The following is a 21,597-nucleotide window of genomic DNA, read 5'->3' as shown; positions in this document are numbered from 1 at the left end:
GGTTTGAATCTTGTGGTATAGCCTTTATATTGTTGCTCTCTAAATGTTCTTCGAATGGTTGATTGAGATACCTTCACCACTGCCCTCTGGAGATTGTTTTCTTCACAGTTCTCACAGTTTCATTCATCAAATGCTGTTGGTTGACTTGTTCGATGTCTGTTGCTCAGTATGCCAGCGGTTTCTTTCTTTTTCAGGCCATTCCAAGTTGTTGTTCAAGCTATCTCCAATGCTTATGCAATGGCTCTGATTGATTTCCCCTTTTTTCTAAGCTTGAAAATGGCTTACTGTTCTCCAAAAGACAGCTCTCTGTTCTTCATGTTGGTTCATGTTGGTATCTTTTCTAACACAAATTTAGGTAAAGCCCAAGGCTAAAACCAACAGTAGGCATTCAGAACCATGTATTGTTTAACCAATCAATCTAACAGGACACATCTGGGCAACAAGAAAACCCCAGTCAGTCACATGTTCAAATACTTTTGCTCACCTAAAAATTGAAATTCGGATCTGTCATCTAATGACCTCAAACTCAAAAGCAAAGGAATTGACCTTGCTGTTCCAATACTGTGGGGACTGTATTTGTGATATCACCTTGAAGGGTTGAAGTCAATTTCAGTCTTCACCGCTGGCTTACAAGAGGGTACAGTGCTGCAATTTAGCATTGACACACCTTTTGCAGGGGCTCTCCAAACTTCCTTTGAAGGCTATGTGGAGGTTGAGTTGTGCAGCAGGCCGAATGCCTCACTGGTAGTGATGGCCAGTGTGACTGACAGCTCAAAGGGCCGTGCACCAGTCCTTATTAATAGTCGCAGTGGCGCGGGACACCAGAATGCCTTTTTGCGAATGCACCGTCGACCCGTTTTCCCTCAATAGGCCAGACGAGCGACCCCCCCCCCACGCAATAAATTAGCGTCTAATATTACCGCACGGAGCGGGCAGCGAACAGCCTGTTTTGTGAGACGGAATCTGGCTTGGCTGGCCGCTGTGCCCTTTGCTCGTCCGCAGGACGACGAGCCGCATGGCGATGTCTCCTAAAAAGGGCTGATGGTTTGGAGGCATTTGGTGGCTCGAGTCCTGGGGATTCCTGTATAAATACTTAGGCCAGGTGAGGGCTGCTCTACTCTCTCAAGGGTGCAATACGGCAGCCACCTCTCCAGCACGCCGGGGTGAGTACACACACCAAGCACACTTTATTTAAGAGGGATTGAGAGGGATTCGCAAGTTAGCAATGGCTCTGGAAATAATTTTCTGTTTCACAGTGTGCCTGTAAAGGATAACTTCTGATATGCTTTCATGAACCGTTGAACACCGTTCATTTCATTCCAAATAAAAATGCTGTCATTCTGAACATTTATTTGGTAACCTTACTCGTTAAAATATTTAAAACATCACAGTGTTGTTATTAATTAAATAATGGTAATTAGCAGATTGATACCCATAAAAAATAAATCTTTGCTTATGAAGGGTTCAATAAATATTTGGGGGAGTGGCCCTGATTCTTCTACAAAAATGTATATCAAAATAAAACATTACAATTAAACTAGAATTTTATTAAATTATTGTTATTGTTTATGAGTTCAAGGTATGTGACAAACACTGTTTAGTTTGATGCTGATCAAAGCCTGCAGGAAAACAGCCTGTCTAAAACACTACGGTTTGTGTTTATTGTTCATTTCAAAGGTTGAGATGTGTGCTAGAAACCTTCTTTGTGTATGCAGTTGGATTATAGATGGTGACATTAGCTAACGTGAAGAAGCCGTTTAAATCTGCAAAGATCCCATTGTGAGCAGCTGGGTTAAGGCACAATGCAAAGTATCTTGACATAGTTTGGGTGTACTTCCTACTTTCCGAGCTGTATGTTAATGTAATACTACTGTTTATTTCTGCTGTTGTAATGAGCTTGTCTTTTACCTACCATGCAATTTACAGTTTTGTCATTTAGCAGACAGTATTAGCCACTGCAATTTACAATTTATAATAAAGCTAGTGTCATCATCAGGACCTGCAAGATAAAAGAGTTTATTTTATTTATTGAATCGACACAATGATGTGCAGGCAGTACCGTATTCAATACAATATTACTGCACACACTGTTACTGTGTGTGTGTTTCTGCACACACTGCTACTGTGTGTGTGTTTCTACACACACGCCGTTACTGTGTGTGTGTTTCTGCACACACGGTATTACTGTGTGTGTGTGTGTGTTTCTGCACACACTGTTACTGTGTGTGTGTTTCTGCACACACGGCATTACTGTGTGTGTGTGTGTTTCTGCACACACTGTTACTGTGTGTGTGTTTCTGCACACACGGCATTACTGTGTGTGTTTCTGCACACACGGCATTACTGTGTGTGTGTGTGTGTTTCTGCACACACCGTTACTGTGTGTGTGTTTCTGCACACACGGCATTACTGTGTGTGTGTTTCTGCACACACGGCATTACTGTGTGTGTGTTTCTGCACACACCGTTTCTGTGTGTGTGTTTCTGCACACACGCCGTTACTGTGTGTGTGTTTCTGCACACACGCCGTTACTGTGTGTGTTTCTGCACACACCGTTACTGTGTGTGTGTTTCTGCACACACCGTTACTGTGTGTGTGTGTTTCTGCACACACCGTTACTGTGTGTGTGCGTTTCTGCACACACGGCATTACTGTGTGTGTGTTTCTGCACACACTGTTACTGTGTGTGTTTCTGCACACACCGTTACTGTGTGTGTTTCTGCACACACGGCATTACTGTGTGTGTGTTTCTGCACACACTGTTACTGTGTGTGTTTCTGCACACACCGTTACTGTGTGTGTGTTTCTGCACACAGCTGTACAGCTGCCTGACTGAAGATGTGTGACGAGGAAGAGACCACTGCCCTGGTGTGTGACAACGGCTCCGGCCTGGTAAAAGCAGGCTTCGCCGGAGATGATGCCCCAAGAGCAGTCTTCCCCTCCATTGTCGGTCGTCCTCGTCACCAGGTGACCCCACGCTGCCCCCTGCTTTCAGCAGTCGTGTGTAATGACCTCACCGAATGAGGTCATATTGTCAAGCAACTCGTATTCTGTGCTCTGTATGTTTAAGACCGGTAGAAATGATTGGTTTGGGATTTATAAACCAGCAAGGTGTTAGCTGAAGAGCTGAATTAATGTGATTATTTTAACAGGACAGGTGTTTTAATCATTTGCAATGTCAAACTGCTTTATCTCCTGACCAGGGTAATAATGCTCAATGTAAACTGCTTCAACAAGGGTTTTACACAAGATAGAATGATTTAACCAACTTCTGAGTTAGAAAAATGTCTTGAATGGTGCACAAATAACAATAAATCAGTCATCATAATTGTTTGTAGCTGGTTTGTGCTCAATGTACAGGAATGTACTTTTTGTGCTATTCATGAAATTAGGACCACTAGAAAATACTGACTTTGGGTTGTAGAATGAAGATGTTGTTTTTTGTTGTAAAAGCCTAGACTAGCCGAGAACCATAAAAACTCTAAACTTCACAGTTATATAAATATAGCTTTTTTTAATGAAACGTTTTACATTGAGTGTAACTATAATATGCTCGAGTGCCAGTGTGACCGCCCGTTGCTAATGTTGAACATTAACACTGTGATGACCAGAAATTACCTGAAGTTAACCGGACTCCCGTATTCTTTCCTTCAGGGTGTGATGGTGGGTATGGGCCAGAAAGACAGCTATGTTGGGGACGAGGCTCAGAGCAAAAGGGGCATCCTGACGCTCAAGTACCCAATCGAGCACGGCATCATCACCAACTGGGACGACATGGAGAAGGTATCAACCGCCAGGGCTCACCACAGCACCCTCATTTTCCATGTCTTCTTTTTCAAGGGGGTGGCAGTGCTGTTTTAAAAACGACGACGGGACATGACAAGATCTCGGGGTGTCAATCTGTACAATGGCGCTGACTTGATTTGAGCTTCATTTATTAGCTCTGTATCCCTAATGGAGGCATCGTAATCATGCTAAATGCACTTTCCGTTAGTTGCTCTTTTTGTTAAGAGCATCTGTAAAATGCCTATACTGTAAATTGTCTCCAGTTTTAAGGGAAATACCTCATGCCAGCGCCCTGAAACAGGTCTATGGAGAATTAAGCTTGTCAGTATTGGCCCTTTCAACCATGCAGTGAGAAAAGAAGTACTCTTTATCACTTTGTTCAGGTCTGCTTCAGTTCATTCACAGCATACTTCCCAATAGTGACATAATGTTAAGTAATACCTCTCTATTTAAAGAATGCATCTACTTTATTTGCATATAAGCTGAAGGCATCATGTTCATGCAAAGTTGATTTATAAATAGGACATGGAAAATGTTTGGTCTGCGTGCACTATTAAATAACTACTACTATATAAAGAAGATTTGCCCCCAGGAAGCAGCAGTTTAACAATGCTGGCCTAGACTGTAGACAAATGAATTCAGTAAAAACATGCTTCTTCATATGTGCCTCCACAAAAACTTATGTCGGGTTTTGAAAAAGGGCTGCCCAATCCTGTTCCTGGAGATCTACCGTCCTGCTGGGTTTTCATTTCAACCCTAATTTGGCCCACCTGATTCTACTCATTAGCAGATCGACTCGATCTTTCGCTTTCGGATGAGGTTGCGCTTTAGATTGGCCAGCCCTGGTTTTTGGGGGATTTGTGCAAATCACAATGAAGGATTATTGGTAATACATTTCAGCTATACCTCACGGATGACATAAATATTTTCTGACCCACGGTTGCCGTTACCTGTCCCAACATTTTGGAACCTGGTCCTCCCCCTCCTCAGATCTGGCACCACACCTTCTACAACGAGCTGCGCGTGGCCCCTGAGGAGCACCCTGTCCTGCTGACTGAGGCCCCCCTCAACCCAAAGGCCAACAGGGAGAAGATGACCCAGGTGGGCCCTAACCACGGACCACCGCAGTCCCAGAATTCACCTGGGCTCGCAGCACCCGGAGCGTTGATCACATAAGGCAGGGATCATCACCCGGTCTGAGAACTGCTGGTTTTCCACCCTCTGGTGTGAAGACAGCCTGGCCAATCAGTGGCACTAATTGTTCAGCTAATTACCTTGGAGAAAAGAAAACCAGGGATTAGAGGTCCAGATTTCGTGATTGCTAATATAGGGCATTATGTGCTACGAACATGAACAGGTTGTTCTGGCATTACTTGAGTACTTAGCCAAATACGTAAAACAAACAACCTGTTATCAACCTGGTCAGGCTCATACTACTGTTATGTGCCTAGTATGAGCCTTTGAAAACAATGACAGCAGAATTCACATCTGAAACAAGTCAGTTTTATTTGTTTCTAGGGCTTGTGCTAAGGACAATGCTAACGAACATTGTATATTAGGGTACAGTAGCACACCCATAGATAGTTCAAATCCATGAACCTCGGGTACAAAATCTGGCACCTCATCCAGTCCAACTTATTGTCGCACAACAGTCTACAGTATTCCTCCTGTCTATATGATGACTTCCTGTGTGCTGACAAGGACTTCCTGTATTACAAGGACTTCACACATCATAGGCTGTGCTCGAAATCGCATACTACTCGTACTACACTTCAAATCAGCCTGAAACGTAGTATTGTTGTTGAGTACTCAACAGTTGTGTTGTTGTACGATGCTCGTGTGTGGTTTCGAACATAGCGATAATGCGGCCTTTGTACCTGCAGATCATGTTTGAGACCTTCAACGTCCCAGCGATGTACGTGGCCATTCAGGCAGTTCTCTCCCTGTATGCATCCGGCCGTACCACTGGTGGGTCATCTCTGACATCTGTGGAATTTAAACACCTTCAAAATTAATGTAAATTCAGATTACTCAAATGTCACGCTCAGTGATGATTAGCCCTTACTGACCAATGGCGTTATGTCTGGTGTATCTCAAGGGATCGTGCTAGATGCAGGTGATGGCGTCACCCACAATGTACCCGTCTATGAGGGCTACGCCCTTCCACACGCCATCATGAGGCTGGACCTGGCTGGCAGAGACCTGACCGACTACCTCATGAAGATCCTGACAGAGAGAGGCTACTCCTTCGTCACCACCGGTGAGAACGAACTACCCTTTTGGAAATGGAATACATAGAAAATATTATTGTAAATGGTAAATGTCATTTACATAGCGCCTTTATCCAAAGCGCGGTACAATTGATGCTTCTCATTCACCCTTTCATACACACACTCACTCACCAATGCCGATTGGCTGCCATGCAAGGGACCAACCGGCTTGTCAGGAGCATTTGGAGGTTAGGTGTCTGGCTCAGGGACACTTCGACACAGCCAGGGTGGGATCGAACCGGCAACCCTCTGACTGCCAGACAACTGCTCTTACCTCCTGTCACCCCCATATTACATACATTTTATTGTCAAGATATCAAATCACTTCACAATATATGGGCACAAAATTCAGATTATTTCACTTTCAGACCATATATTGCAATATATTGTTTTATTAAATTCAGAAGTCAGGAAATCACAAAAATTATATCACAAGGTTATTCTCCTCTGACGTCTCTTATTAACAAGGCGTTTCTGTCTGCAGAACTGCTGCTCACTGGATTTTTTTAATTTTTATTTTTATTTTATTTTTTAACCATTCTTTGCAAACTCTAGAGACTAGTGTGCATGAAAATCCCAGGAGATCAGCCGTTTCTGGGATACTCAAACCACCCTGTCTGCCACCAACAATGATTCCATGGTCAAAGTCTCTTGGATCAAATTTTTTTCCCATTCTGATGGTTGATATGAACATTAACCGAAGCTCCTGACCCATATCTGCATGATTGTACGCATTGCACTGCTGCTACACAATTGGCTGATGGCATTAATAAGTGGGAGTAATAAAGTGCTCGGTGAGTGTATATGTCACTGACGGAGACATTAAAGACCTGAGGAGTATGTCATATGTTGCAGGTGACTAAAGAAAGAGAATCCTGAAAAAGTGAGTGGAGTGTCCATTGTCCCGATACACAAGGTGCAGAGTTTGTGAGAGGCTTTTGACAGCTGGCCTCATGAGGGCTGTGTGAGTCAGGGAGGCAGTGTCCCTGGTGCTGGTGCCCTGTTCTTTGTCGCTGTGCCAATGGGAGAGGTGGGGCTGGAGGCTTGAGCGGCATCAGCAGTATATTACAGTGGCTGTGAACGTAAATCTGTGAATGGCTTCATCCCTCTGTGATAATTTACGGTTGGTTCATCTATTCCCAGCTGCTTTCCAGTCACTTTAAGCATTTGGTATGTTATGTATTAAGGTTATGTATTATGGTTACTGTGTTATGTTTGACCATACATAATATGTTTATATCTCAGCTTTCAATTTCTTTTACCATAAAAGTCTGTCAGGGTGTGTCCCTGGAGGACACGCAGCGCTCCTTTTTAATACCCTGCCGTTTAACCATTTCAGTCCCAAACCATATATGAAGAGCTTTTGGCTTTGTTTGTGAAAATTTAGAAAGTTGAGAACATTTAGTTGGGTTTTAAAAGAATAGTATAGCAGTCATTTTGATTGGTGGAGTGCCATATAGTACTCTTGGGATTTGATGGTAGTTCTGCTTGAGGGGTGGAGGGGGGGGCTACAGTAAGCACAACAACAATGGGGGGGGGGGGGGGGAGAAAAAGACTAAAAACTTTTTTTTTTTTATGCTCCAGTAAACATTCAAGGCTGTTTCTCTGTTTTGGAAACTGCATTGAAATTAACCAAAGCCATACTCTTGGTTCTTGTATTTGTGGTTCCTAAAGAATGATCTTTCTCTGTGTAATTTTTGTGAAACAGCTCTCTCTAATAGTGACTTGGAAAAACAATGACGTATCTTAGTAAATATAGTAGGCCTACTTGTTTCAGGTCATAGAAACCTCGAACAATGTTCTTTTTCACTCTGATTAACCAAGGAGTCTTGGAATGACAAGAAGCCTGGTTTTGTTAGCTTGGTACATGGTCATGTGTGTGCTGCAGTGGTCTGTTAATTTGTACCACCATGGTTTCCCTTAAAAGTGCATTAATCAAAATAAGACAAGTCCCCAGCCCAGTGCTGTCTGAGGTTTTAATTTTCTCAGTGCACTTGAGCCTATTATATGCACTGCAAAAATAATTGTGGCAACTTGGTTATGTAGTTCTGTATTTCACCATACATAACACATTTACATTTCAGCTTTCAATTTCATACCTTCACTATTTTACAGACTTTTACCGTAGAAATCTGGAAACTTTTAACAGTGTAGATTCAGCCATGTCTCAGTTCTTGGATATAAAGAGAGCGTCAGGCTCTGGTTAATTTCTGGCGACCAGAACCAGGGACAAGCTCCAATGTAGCTAGCAGTAAAACACTACATAGCTGAGAGTCATTCATGTTCCTCTGGCCCTCAGCCGAGAGAGAGATTGTGCGCGACATCAAGGAGAAGCTGTGCTACGTGGCGTTGGACTTTGAGAATGAGATGGCCACCGCTGCCTCCTCCTCTTCACTGGAGAAGAGCTACGAGCTGCCTGACGGACAGGTCATCACCATCGGCAACGAGAGGTTCCGTTGCCCGGAGACCCTTTTCCAGCCCTCCTTCATTGGTCAGTCACCAGAAGTGCCCCGGCAACATAGAACCGCACGGCAACATAGAACCGCACGGCATGCGCAAGTGTCCGGAACATAACCTGTGTTTTCAGTCTATGGTTACTAACCTGATTTTATTTACAGTGTTTCATCCGCAATATTTCACAATGATTATAGTTAGTCTGCACAAACCTTGACTTTTACACATTTATTTATTGTTTTTAAAGGCAAATATTATGAGAGCACCTGTGTCATCAACATTTATTTTGTTGAAGTTCAAATATTAATTTGAGTACAATCGGAAATGTAATTATATAATACATTATTATATGATATAGTAGGACACATAATATATTTTAAGACTAATGGGTTGTACTGGCATCCAGTTCGGCAATGCAATTATATTGTCACTGTTACCTATAGTGGTGGCTCTGGTGTCAATTAACATCTGGCTTATACTGGTCTGAGGGAAGCCATTTTATTGCCCACTGATAAAAAGGTGTCAACATGGTGTCTCTGTTGTGGTCCAATTTTATAAGAGGACTTCCAGCTTATGACAACCTACGGGCAACTTTGCTCACGTTTTGTGAAGGTTATCAATTATTATAAACAGCAACAAGTGTTGTAAAATGTATTTGATCGGCTTATGCAGATTAATAGGTAAGGAATTGCAACAACAAACATACTCAAACCACAACACTGTTTATCCCACCCCTTCTCTGTGAACGTGCTGACATTGAAATCCCCCCTCCACGCCGTTGGCTGTGGCATTTAGAACCAATTTTCAACAATGAGAATCATTGTACAGCTATACAATGTTTTGGTACAGAGTGTCCGTCAACTGTATATTTTGAAACCCAAATTTAAGGACTATAAACACAGGCAGAGGGTATCACTTTTTCAGTGATAGGAAGGGATTTACAATGGTCTTGTAATAATGTTTTAACAAGAATCGTACCTATTGTACCTTTAAGGATTACGTATAACAACTTCATCAAGGGTGCAAAGGGGGAGCTTTTGCTGTTACTCCAGCACAAACTGAAAACAGACCAGTGTGCATTGTTTCTTTGCGGAGCATTTATAGCCTCTCTGCAAAATGTCAACAGTAAGTGTGCTCCTCAGTTCTGCCAGTGACAGGGTTTAACACGTTAGTATCAGTGTGCGGTCAGGAGGTTTGTGAACTGCAATGTTCTACGCCCTCGCTTTAGGTATGGAGTCCGCCGGTATTCACGAGACCACGTACAATGGCATCATGAAGTGCGACATTGACATTCGTAAGGACCTGTACGCCAACAACGTTCTCTCCGGAGGTACCACCATGTACCCCGGTATCGGTGACCGCATGCAGAAAGAAATCACTGCTCTGGCACCTAGCACCATGAAGATCAAGGTAATGGCCAAAGAGACATATTTTGCCAAACAGACACTCTCTCTCTCTCTCTAAACCTGTCTGTATGCATTTATGCATTCAGTTGCTGCCACATGATTGACTGATCAGATATATGTGGTCATGTGAGCATATATATAGTATCTGACAAACTGACATCTGACATGCTGCCAGGTCAAGTAAAAACATTTAGAGTGGAACAGACAAAGAGTTTTGACTCCATGCTTATCCCCCCCCACCCCCCCCAGATGATCGCCCCCCCTGAGAGAAAGTACTCTGTGTGGATCGGAGGCTCCATCCTGGCCTCCCTCTCCACCTTCCAACAGATGTGGATCAGCAAGGACGAGTATGAGGAGGCGGGGCCCTCCATCGTCCACAGGAAGTGCTTCTAAACCCCCCCCACCCTACCCCCTCCTCCACGGTCTGCCACCCAAACCCAGAAGTGCTTCTACACCCCCCCCACCCTACCCCCTCCTCCACGGTCTGCCACCCAAACCCAGAAGTGCTTCTAAACCCCCCCCACCCTACCCCCTCCTCCACAGTCTGCCTCCCAAACCCAGAAGTGCTTCTAAACCCCCCCCACCCTACCCCCTCCTCCATGGTCTGCCACCCAAACCCTCCCGCAGTCCAGTGGAAACCCCCCCCCCGTCCGTTTGTATTGGCTTGTTCAAAGCCGCTGTTCTGCAGAGTCTGTTATACATTGAGTAATAAATTCTGCTGCTCAGTATGGCCTCCCTGTTTGTGGTCTGCATGGTGCTAGCAGGCAGCTTTCAGCAATGCGTTGACCTGGATCGCAAACGGGAAGAGAGTGGAGAGATCTATCGCAGCAGCGCTTTCTTGTCGTAGCCCATGGCGTCAGACAGTTACATTTAAATATAAATGGTAAATGGTCTCCATTTGTATAGCGCCTTTATCCAAAGCGCTGTACAATTGATGCTTCTCATTCACCCATCCACTCACACACACACTTACCCGCTAACATTGATTGGCTGCAATGCAAGGCACTGACCAGCTCATCAGGAGAAAATGGGGGGGCACTTCGACACACCCAGGGTCGATTGGTTTGATTGGTTCAGTCATTGTGTGTGTTTAGTTCCTGGTTTCAACAAAAAACTTGGGCCCCAAGGACTGGAGTTGAGAAACACTGCTGTAGAATTTATAGATAGCAGTTTAATAAGGGTAATGGGCACCTTTCAACACTGTACTGACATGGACCACAAATTGGAAGAAAGTATTTTTATTTCACTTTTATTTGTATTTTAAAGCCCGCCAATCTTTTGCGTCTGCTTCACAGCGACACTTTCTCATCATAGTATGTCAGATGGTTTATTTCTGAGTTCCATTTAACTGTAACACCTTCATCCATCCAGTTTGCATTCACTATAATTCATAGATATTTATGGTAATTAGTCACTGGTACCTGTATTTTGTTAGATAGTAGCAAATGAAAGCCATAGGAGGGATTTTGATAAATGTATATCACTTTTTCCATGGTCTGGACTGCTAAGACACAGTATCACTAACCCTGCTCGAAGTAAACATTGTTAAGCATGGAAGTGTGAACAAGATAACACAGTTGCAATCCTTCTGGAAGGAGAGACAAAAACACCCAAGTGCTGACCTCCATGGCCGTGACTTCAGTGCCCTGGGAAGTGACTATAGTACCTTATCTTGCCACTAGGTGGCAGAAAAAGCAGGCAAAGTTCTTGCAAGCCCCTGAAGTGCCATAATCGTTTTGTGAGGCAGGACAAAATAACCATCACATTACATTACGTTACATTAATGGCATTTGGCAGAGGCTCTCTTATCCAGAGCGACGTACAGTTGATTAGACTAATCAGGAGACACAGGCCGCCCTATGTAATAAATCATCAAGTGTTTATATAGTTCTGTGGTTAGCTTACATCAGGAGGCACTATATATGGGAACTGGAGAGGTGGGAGGGCAGTGCTGCACTATAGACCATAGAGGTTTTTCGGTTTTTTTAAAACTTGTATTTGAAACGAATCATGTTAAAAATAAATAAATAAAATGTGAAATGTAACATTAGCTTTGCAACATTAAAAACAAGGCATACCCATTGCCAGTGCGAAACCCCATACCAAAATTTCAGGCTGATCTTCAATTTTAACTTATGCCCTTCTTGATTAAAGTTTCTGATGACCAGACGGCTTTACGATGGAGGCGTGCAATCTGGCACTGAAACACGTTTCCAAAAGCAGCCGGTACAGAAACATTGTGTTTCCAGATGTTGTAACCGATTACATTTACAGTTTTCCTCACAATTATAAACATCAGTATGGCGGTGCCTCACAGCCACAAGGCCCTCGGTTTGACTCCTGGCCAGGACCCCTCTGCATGGAGCTTGCATGTACTCCATCTGTCTGTGGACTTCCTCCAGGTACCCTGGTTTCCCCCCCACAGCCCAAAGGGTAATTGGAGAGTCTAAATCGAATGCCTGAGTGAATACTGTGTGTGTTTATATGTCAGAAGTTCCAAAAAATACTTCTTAATGGGTGCGATTGTGTCTCCTTGCTCCTTCAAGAAGCATTTAACAAGGTCAATCAAGGCCAGATAAAATAAGTGATTAGCACCACTGGCCTTTACCTGCAAGTTCTCATATTTGTTTTGTTCATGAAAAAAGTTAATGCATGGGCTTAAACCTTGAAGCAAACTGATTATTGCTCTGTGTGAACCACCCCTGCTGAAAATAGCCTAAACTGGTCAAGCTGGTTGAGCAGGTCAACCACCTGATCATCTGATTATAGTCATCTATACCACCAGTTTGACCACCAGCTTACTCGACCATTTTAGCAAGCATTCACCAACTGTGATCGCCTAGATGCCAGGTATGACCAGCTTGAAGTGTCGAAAATACAGCTTAAACATTTTAAACCATCATAGAATCCCATATTTCATATAGAATCTAATTTTCAGCAGGTCTTTTTAAGACATTTACTCGTAAAAATGTATTGTATACATTGTTTTGCTATTATGCTATTACGTTCCCTGAGGACTTCGGTTGCAAGTTTAGCTTTCAAAAGCTTTTCAAAAGGTTAAAAAAACAACAGCAACAACAACGAGGTTTAAGCACGTGCATCTTCTTTGTGACAGTCTCCTGTGAAAAGCGCTATACAAAAATAAATTGAATTGAAACACGGCAGTAGCGAATTCCAGCGAATATCGCCTACGTTTTTGTGGGAATTCAAATTTTCAATTGCTTTGTAGGGGTGGGTTTTTGTATTTGGTTCCTTAATTTCGCCTATTTGACCAAAAATATATACCTGTAGGTGGGGCTACCCTGTCAACATATAAATACTGTGTATTGAAATTGTACTTCCCTCTAGGGTCTTTCAGCGAACTTATCCCTGGTTATGGGTATGCACTTTGTTGTACTGATACACATTACATTACATTACATTACATTATTGGCATTTGGCAGACGCTCTTATTCAGAGCGTCTGCCAAATGCCAATAATGTAATGTAATGTAATGTGTATCAGTATTTTTAGTTTGGCTAGTTAATGGGTTTGTTCATACTTTTGCGTTGTTTGTTTGTTTGTTTGTTTAAAAAAAAAAAAAAAATAGGCCCTGGTCCTTGTTTGTTGTGCAGGTAGCAGTTGAAATTGTACTTCCCTCTAGGGTCTTTCAGCGCACTTATCCCAGGTTATGGGTATGCACTTTGTTGTACGTCGCTCTGGATAAGAGCGTCTGTCAAATGCCATTAATGTAATGTAATGTAATATGTTTGCTTGTAGATTTGAACCTATGGTTTGAACAGCGACTGGATGAACTAGGCTACTGAAAGTAGAAAGCTTTACTACAGCGTACAACGTGACTATGGATTGTTTGGATAGATAAGCACACCCACATCCTTATTTGCCAGTGAAATGTTATCCAACGTCTACTCAAACGTCTTGTGTTATTGATACGCGTATCAAGTAACCTGGTTCAGGATTACTCGTGTTGCCTTGGAGCTGTATTTTTCTTTCCGTATTTCGTGCTAGTAAAGTGAGCGACTTACGCAAGTTTGACCAACAGTACGCTACAGTCACGTGTCACGTGGTTTAAATACTTGTACGTGCAGCGGAGTTGCTTTACACTGTTGCCCTTGGAACTGTACATTCCTCACGTTTGTGTTTATTTCAGTTTGGATGTGGGTCAACAATCCTGCTAGCAGTGTAGCTGACACAAGATAATCCGCGCGGGTAAATTATTTGTCATAAATTATAGACCACAGCCTGGATGTTGATGTATTATTTAAAAACTTATATGTAAACACAGAAAGGTAAGTTTAGGCTATATAACGAACCGCTATAGGATAACAATATAATATGATCTGTACGTTAGCGTACAGCTTAAATATGTCATTTGTGGACCATAAAAACGAGCCAATGATATTTATGGTGGTGTCTAAACAATCATTTCGCTAATCTTTATTTCCAGGATGAAGATACGTTATACAACACATAACAAGACGTTATTTGTTGTATAGTCTACCTCGTTGGATTTGGGATATAGACAATAGCCTATACTGTGAAACGCATTATTGGTTCATGGCCCGTATGCTGTACAATATTATTCACCCGTATGCGTAGGTTCATGTGCAAAAATGTCCGAGTAGTAAATGCTGCCAGATACCATTGATGGCTGATGTATGACTTAATGTTCCTTAAACTTTAAACAACTCATTTTTTCTTTCCTGTTGAACATGGAAGAATGTCGTACTTCCCAATGTCTCTGCGCGGATGCCACTCATGGGAACACTGGGAATGGGATGCCAACAGCAAGTCTCCAGCTGCCCAGCTGTCACCATGCCGACAAGCAGTGTACTTCCACACCAATGTGCTTCTGGAGAGTGAGGGCACGGCAGGTGTGCGGGGTACCAAAGGTAAAGGTATCTTTAGTTGTGTGAGACTGTTAGGAAGGTCATGGGTAGTACATCTGTTATCATTGTCTAGTATTTCAGACATTTATTATTCAGGATGTGGATTTTAGACATCAAATCAATGCTCAAATTTCTGGACATTTTTAAATAATAATAATAATAATAATAAAGTAACTTGGTATGAAACTTGGTATGCAAAATGAAGTCCAGTGTCAGTGTGAAAGAATGAATGATGGGAGTTTAGGAGATAAACAAGTAGTTGGGTGGAGTTGAGCATGTGGTCTGTGACATCACCAGGTCAGTCTGAATTTCACATGCTGAGTTGGTTGCATTGTCAGGTTTCACCTGCGGAGAGCACTACTGGGAAATTGAGTTTTCAGAACCTCCTTATGGAACCTCAGTGATGGTGGGGTTAGGGACAAAGAAGGCTTTACTGCACACTGGAAACTACCGGTCCATCAACCTGCTCGGTAAGCACAACTATAGGCCCAGCCTCTAGTTTTTCTCATGCTTGGCCTTTTTTCTTAATGCATACAAATAAAAGAACGTTCTGAAGTATCTGGCCCACGAAAAAAATCAGTCAAGGAGGACATGGGTGTTATGAAATCATTAAAATACTTTGTGCTTGGAAGAGTATGGAATTCAACTGACAAACGATTGCCAGGTGACCGCTTACCTCCTGGGCCCCAGTATTTTATTGTTATTTGACATGGTGAAGAGCTCTTTATATTAGAAAATTCCACTTCTTAACTGTACTTAAATTATTGTTCATATGCAGGACTCAACATTGTTGGTTTTAACCGATTTCCCCAAACAAATTCCAAGATTTTCACACAGATTTTAGATTTTCTTATTGATATTTCTGGCGGCACGGATGGTGCAGTGGGTAGCACTGCCGCCTCACAGCAAGGAGGTCCTGGGTTCGAATCCCCGTCGGCCGGGGCCTCTCTGTGTGGAGTTTGCATGTTCTCCCCGTGTCTGTGTGGGTTTCCTCCGGGTACTTCGGTTTCCTCCCACAGTCCAAAGACATGCATGTTAGGCTTATTGGAGAGTCTAAATTGCCCACAGGTATGAGTGTGTGAGTGAATGGTGTGTGTGCCCTGCGATGGACTGGTGACCTGTCCAGGGTGTATTCCTGCCTTTCGCCCAATGTATGCTGGGATAGGCTCCAGCCCCCCTGTGACCCTGTTCAGGATAAGCGGGTTCAGATAATGGATGGATGGATGGATTATTGATGTTTCTCCACTGTTTAAATGTTTTTGGAACTAAAATCTATTATGTATTTGGTTATCTGGATCATTTCCGTTGTTGGTGAATTAGGGTTTGCAGCTTTAAGAGTGAAAGCAATAAAACAGAGTGGGAATCATGGGGATTGTTTTGTTTTGATTGGTCCGTGTGTGTATGTGAGGCCGCTGGGTGAGTGAGTGGCGTTTTTAGTTGTTGTTTTGAAAGAGAGCATGGCCAAGGAGAAAAGCCGACCGTACAAGGGAGATAAAGTAATTTTCTTTGGTGCAATAAAGGAAGCTAGTTAGGTTGTTAGGTTGGGTGTTATATAATTAGCAGCTTCGGTCCTGGAATCGAAAAGTAATAGTGTGGTTGGATTCCCCTATGTCTCCCAACTACAGTTTGGAGACAGAAGCAGAAGTAGTACTGTGAAAAGAATACCAATTTTAGCCTGATGCGTGTCATCTGTTGAGGTCCTCCCATGCTTGTTTTGTCACCGCACATAACATACAGCTGAAACAATGGTGTCATAAACGAGTGTATAGAAATATAATCGTTAGTTTTATTGCTTTCACCGTTAAAAATGATTGAATACAAATAAATGCACTCTGGCCATGTGGTTTAAGGGATTAAACAGGATTCCTAAGTATTCTGTACTATAATGACTTTGACATTATTATGGCTTTATTATGGCAATGTTTAATTCACTGTAGCCTTATTTGAGATGATTGATATTACGACTTTTTTATTCCGCTAAAATGGAGGTAAAAAATAAAGGCTTTTTTCCCCCACTTTCTTGTCCTGCGTTTCCCTACCTCATCTCCTTAAACTTAAGACATGGTATCTCTTTGTGACAAGTGACATGAGTCTTTAGGAATGCTGAAGTGGTCACACATGACGTCTTGTTTCACTTCATTATAAACATCACATTGCAAACTCTTAGTCATCCATGACCATGGGGTTGTTGACCTTCATAAATCAGGTGATCAGGGCTATAAAAAAATAACGTAATTCTTGAAAATACCCAGATTAGGGCAATAATTATGAAGATGAAACTCCCTTGGCATTTGCCCCATCCACAGAGGATGATGGTTCCAGAGGCAAAGATTTTTCCAAGGATCACAGTTGGAGAATTGAAGTTGTATCTTGGAATAATAAATCTTCAAAGCCTCAATTAGATTCTCGCAAAAGATGCTATTTGAAGTGCAGTTTTGTTGGCCAAATGCAAATATGTTAGCTAAATGCATTATATGAGTTAAATGTGGTTACGTTGGCTAAATGCAGTTACTTTAGGTAAATGCAGTTTGTTAAAATATGTGTTACTCTCATTTGTTACTGAATTAACATTTTTTACTGTGGCATGAAAAAGTAACCCGTTTCCTAACTCAAAAAAAACAAAAGGTTAAAAGTCCAATTAAAAGGCAATTCAAATAAACCATGCAGCTGCTACTTTATGCTGGCAGCTTCCTGAGTCCCCCTTTTGTGCCCCAGCCCTCCTGTTCAGAGCCACTGATATACACTCCGTGAGCACTTTATTAGGTATTTATTTGACTTATTTTTTACACTTATTGGTCTTCTGCTGCTGTAGCCTATCCACGTAGAGTTATGACACGTTGTGTGTTCAGAGATGCTCTTCTGTTGTAAACGTGGTTATTTGCGTTACTGTCACCTTCTTGTCAGCTTCTCTCATTAACAACATGTTTTTGCCTGCAGACCTGCTGCTGTTTTGTTTTTCTCACCAACTCTAGAGACTGTTGTGTGTGAAAATCAGCAGTTTCAGCAGTTTCTGAGATATTCAAACCACCCACCAACAATCATTCCACGGGCAGTCACTTAGATCACATTTCTTCCCCATTCTGACACTTGGTCTGAACAACTGCTTTATGCATTTAATTGCTGCCACATGATTGGCATATAAATATTTGCATTAACAAGCTGGTGTATGAGTCTACCTAATAAATTACCCACTGAGTGTATAGTATGGACAAAGTCTAGGATAATTCTTCATCACAAGAGGAATGAAAGTCAAGTCTCAGTTTAGTACATGAGTTTGTTTAAGCAAATTAGGCCCATAGAGAAAATCCCTGGTTCGAGGTTGTTTAGTAAACAGGCTCAGTTACCAGGTGGGAAAAATATATAAAATGTTGCAACAGGAAAGGTCATTTATTTTTCCCAATTTCAGGCATCCATGCTACCTAGCTACTTGGCTCCTCTGAGACTAAAGAGCTATTTCATTGACAGTTTATCACACCAACCTTTTCATAGTTTTAAATTGGACCTAACCAAGGCTTCAAGACTTCAGTCCCGTGTTTTTTTGCAGGGATGTCCGGACGTGGCCCGAGTCTCGGCTCAGCCGTTGCAGTTGTCCGTTGTGGCAGTGGTGACGCTGTGGGTCCTCGCCAGTAAGGGGGTTTGCTGTACTTTGCAGGGATGGATGAGGAGAGCTGGGGCCTCTCATATAAGGGCTTCCTGTGGCACGGGGGTCGGAGCAAGAAGTACACAGAGCCTTTCTACGACAAGATGACCGTCATCGGTGTGCTCCTGAACCTGGATTCGGGCACACTGGGGTTCTACCGAAACGGCGTCAGCCTGGGACCGGCTTTCTCTGGACTGCATGAGGTGGGTCGAAGCACAGGGCGGCCTGAGGCGTAGTGGTTAAGGTACAGGACCGGGAGATCTGCGCAGCTGTTGGGCCCTTGAGCAAGGCCTGCATCGCTCCTGTGGATAATTGTCTCCTGCTTAATCTAATCAACTGTAAGTCGCTTTGGATAAAAGCGTCAGCCAAATGACATTTGATGTAATGGGTAGAAAAAATCACACAATGTAAAAAATGAACGGCCAGCACTCACAATATAGATAATTTTACATTTTCATTAGCAATAGGAAAACTGTGGTGGGAAAATGACATCCCTGAGCGACACCAAACCCCTGAATTGTACGAGTGGTAAGAACTGCTCAGCACTGCAAAACCGTGATAAACCTGCCCCGAGTGTCTTTTCTCCTCACTTTTGAACTTGGTACCGGGAACCAACCGAGCCTCTTCCCTCCCTGGTGGCAGGTGGGAGTCCCTCTGTTCCCATTGGTCAGCTCCACGGCCGCGGAGACAGAGCTGCAGCTGGGAGTCCGCACGTCCCGCCTGGTGTCGCTGCAGGAACAGTGCCTTCACGCCATCGCCCAGAGCCTGGAGCCTCAGGCCCCCCTGGAGGCCCTCCGCCTGCCAACCAGCCTGCAGGACCAGCTAGGGGCCCTCTGCCTGCCAACCAGCCTGCAGGACCAGCTAGGGGCCCTCTGCCTGCCAACCAGCCTGCAGGACCAGCTAGGGGCCCTCTGCCTGCCAACCAGCCTGCAGGACCAGCTAGGGGCCCACCTGCTGCCCCCACTGCTGTGATACCTCCAGAAAGCCACTCTGCCACCACTGGCATCACATGGGAAATGAGGCAGAAGGGTAAAACATAAATATAAATATATCAACATATCAACTAGTAGGGCAATAATTATGAAGATGAACCTAGGATATGCAAACATATGTTGCCCCTCACAGTGGTTCATCAAAGGATGGCTGGAGACAGTTGTGACAGTTGAAGCTGTATCTCAAGTTCAAGTTCAATGTGCAATGTACAACAGTGAAATGTGGGAAGGGCAGCAGGGCAGAAACTCTGAGTTTATAAAAACACAATTTACAAATATAGCTCAAGGAAAAGAGTTAGCTCAGGAGTAAAAGAATGTAATTATGCTACATAATCAGCTAGGCTATCAGACTTATCTTGGAATAATTAAGTCTTACAAAACTACAGATTTCTCCCCAGAAAGCGTCTCTGTCACCAATGGCATCACACGGGAAACGTGATGTGCTCCTCAGAGCCACGTGGACAGATATTTGCTCCAGTGCATGATGATCAGAGCTCCTGACATGAATGGGCTGTGCTAGGGTTGCCCAGTGATGTGCCACGGAGGGCCGAAACAAGCCAGTTTTTCATTCCCAACCTATCACTACAACTGATTTCACCCTCAGTCAGAGAGTGTGTGAAGTCAGCGGGTGTAGTAATTAGTTGGCGTGAAAACCAACATACTCTCAGCCCTCCATGGCACACAATTTGGCGCCCCTGGCCTATGCACTTGTTAAGGGCCACAACCATGGATGGGCCCCACAATTTGGTTTTTAAATGTTTTTTTAATCCCACCATTTTAAAATATCTGCTGACCATTTACACCGGAGGCCGAAACCACCAAAAAAAGCTATCTATCGAAGAATGTGATCATGGAATCCAAAGAGGAGCACAACTACTTTTGTACCCTTGACCGAGACAGAGTAGGAGGCTTATTGACCATTGTAGGAACATGTATTCTATTGTCTATGGATAGATTTGATATTTTATGTTAAATGACATTCATCATATGATTCCATACAGCATATTTTTTCGCTTTAAACACATGCAGTCGTTTATAGGGCCGCAATTCAGTTTTTAAATGTTTTTTTATTATTTTGAAAAACATTTCAATAGTGCAGTATTCAGGGCACAGAGAACTTTTTCGAGGGTTATTGATCATTGTCGCAACATGTATTCTGCTGTCTTTGAATAGATTTTAAATCATGTCACTGTGTTAGTACTCGGCCTCTTTTAGGCGGAGTACGGTACGTCACAGGGGCCTCGTGGGGAAGTGTCAGGAAGTCTTTCTGCCAAACGTTTGCAGGGTAAACTGATAACGGATAACCAACACAACCTCTACAAAGTCATTTATAGCTGGGGTAGGCGATCTCTGGGCGCGAGCAGAACATGTGCAATAGAAGAAAGATTTTGAATGTATACAGCGGCAGAAAATCCCGCCCCCTCCTCTCCAGTCAGCCTCACCACAATTTTGATTGGCAGGTAAGGCCACCTCCTGGCTGAGAGCTGCCCTCATTGGATGTTAGCTTCCTGGAGCCATAAAAAACAGAAGTCCCTGAAAAACTGTCCAGGGACAGTCACTGATATCAGATTTTCCCCAGAGCAATTGGTTTATTGCTAGCTGTCCGAATGTGAAGATAATTTAACCAAATACTACAAAAAAAAATCGCCTAACCCAGCTTTAAAATGGCCTTTATCATGTGAATCCATACAGTATATTTTCAGTGTTGTCATTTTATTTTTTTTATTTTTTTTAATGGATCAAAGGGAAAAGTCTTCATGTATATTATTACATGTAAATTAAATATTTATACATAGTGTGGTCCGTAAGTATTCGGACAGTGACACAGTTCTGTTGCTTTTGCTCTGCACTTCCAGCACTTTGGATTTGAAGTGAAATAATGCACATGAACATTTAAAGTCCAATGTGCTGGAGTACGGTACCAAAAGCTGTGCCGCTGTTATGCGTCGGCATGTTTGGCCCATGAGGTCACATCATAATGTTTAACGGTGGAAATATGTGAGGGAACACCCATAGAGTCTTATTTATGAAATGATTGTTGATTGATGTTTGTGTTTCAGAAAATAATAAAACTTGTGTAAAGCAGGGGTCTGCTCATACATATGTGGTCAAATTTGTTGATACCCTTACAGCCCATTGAAATAAGGCTTAGTTTCTCCT

General features: G+C 43.0%; 2 protein-coding genes across 7 annotated transcripts; both read left to right on the top strand.

Annotated features, from left to right (window-relative positions):
- Positions 1 to 2,838: 2,838 nt before the first annotated feature.
- On the top strand, positions 2,839 to 10,309 carry LOC133111424 (actin, alpha cardiac muscle 1-like). 4 transcript variants are annotated; one of them, XM_061221766.1, is made up of 8 exons: positions 2,839 to 2,967; positions 3,655 to 3,783; positions 4,777 to 4,887; positions 5,670 to 5,754; positions 5,885 to 6,046; positions 8,356 to 8,547; positions 9,739 to 9,920; positions 10,166 to 10,309. In XM_061221766.1, the coding sequence occupies exons 1-8, from the start codon at positions 2,839 to 2,841 to the stop codon at positions 10,307 to 10,309; spliced, it is 1,134 nt and encodes a 377-aa protein (XP_061077750.1). The 4 variants fall into 4 exon arrangements, with proteins under 4 accessions (XP_061077750.1, XP_061077752.1, XP_061077751.1 ...); XM_061221768.1 differs by lacking the exon at positions 3,655 to 3,783; XM_061221767.1 differs by lacking the exon at positions 4,777 to 4,887.
- A 3,699-nt stretch (positions 10,310 to 14,008) lies between these two features.
- si:dkey-23n7.10 (SPRY domain-containing SOCS box protein 3) lies at positions 14,009 to 21,534 on the top strand. Of its 3 annotated transcripts, none has more exons than XM_061222456.1 (5): positions 14,009 to 14,125; positions 14,636 to 14,808; positions 15,144 to 15,275; positions 18,458 to 18,648; positions 19,088 to 21,534. In XM_061222456.1, exons 2-5 carry the CDS (start codon positions 14,637 to 14,639, stop codon positions 19,415 to 19,417), a joined length of 825 nt encoding a protein of 274 aa, XP_061078440.1. In that variant the 5' UTR covers positions 14,009 to 14,125; position 14,636; the 3' UTR covers positions 19,418 to 21,534. The 3 variants fall into 3 exon arrangements, with proteins under 3 accessions (XP_061078440.1, XP_061078439.1, XP_061078438.1); XM_061222455.1 differs by having other exon boundaries at positions 14,041 to 14,205; XM_061222454.1 differs by having other exon boundaries at positions 14,041 to 14,808.
- Positions 21,535 to 21,597: the final 63 nt, after the last annotated feature.

This window comes from Conger conger, chromosome 15 (genome assembly GCF_963514075.1).
Source record: "Conger conger chromosome 15, fConCon1.1, whole genome shotgun sequence".
Lineage (NCBI taxonomy): Eukaryota > Metazoa > Chordata > Actinopteri > Anguilliformes > Congridae > Conger > Conger conger.
The sequence above is the reverse complement of the archived record's forward strand: the minus strand, read 5'-3'. Positions and strand labels throughout refer to the sequence as shown.

Coding starts and splice junctions, on each gene's coding strand:
- LOC133111424 (XM_061221766.1), top strand. CDS start 2,839: ATGTGTGACGAGGAAGAGACCACTGCCCTGGTGTGTGACAACGGCTCC. Junction 3,784..4,776: donor ACTGGGACGACATGGAGAAG/GTATCAACCGCC, acceptor CCCCCTCCTCAG/ATCTGGCACCACACCTTCTA. Junction 6,047..8,355: donor CTACTCCTTCGTCACCACCG/GTGAGAACGAAC, acceptor TCTGGCCCTCAG/CCGAGAGAGAGATTGTGCGC.
- si:dkey-23n7.10 (XM_061222456.1), top strand. CDS start 14,637: ATGTCGTACTTCCCAATGTCTCTGCGCGGATGCCACTCATGGGAACAC. Junction 14,809..15,143: donor AGGTGTGCGGGGTACCAAAG/GTAAAGGTATCT, acceptor TTGCATTGTCAG/GTTTCACCTGCGGAGAGCAC. Junction 15,276..18,457: donor CCGGTCCATCAACCTGCTCG/GTAAGCACAACT, acceptor TGTACTTTGCAG/GGATGGATGAGGAGAGCTGG.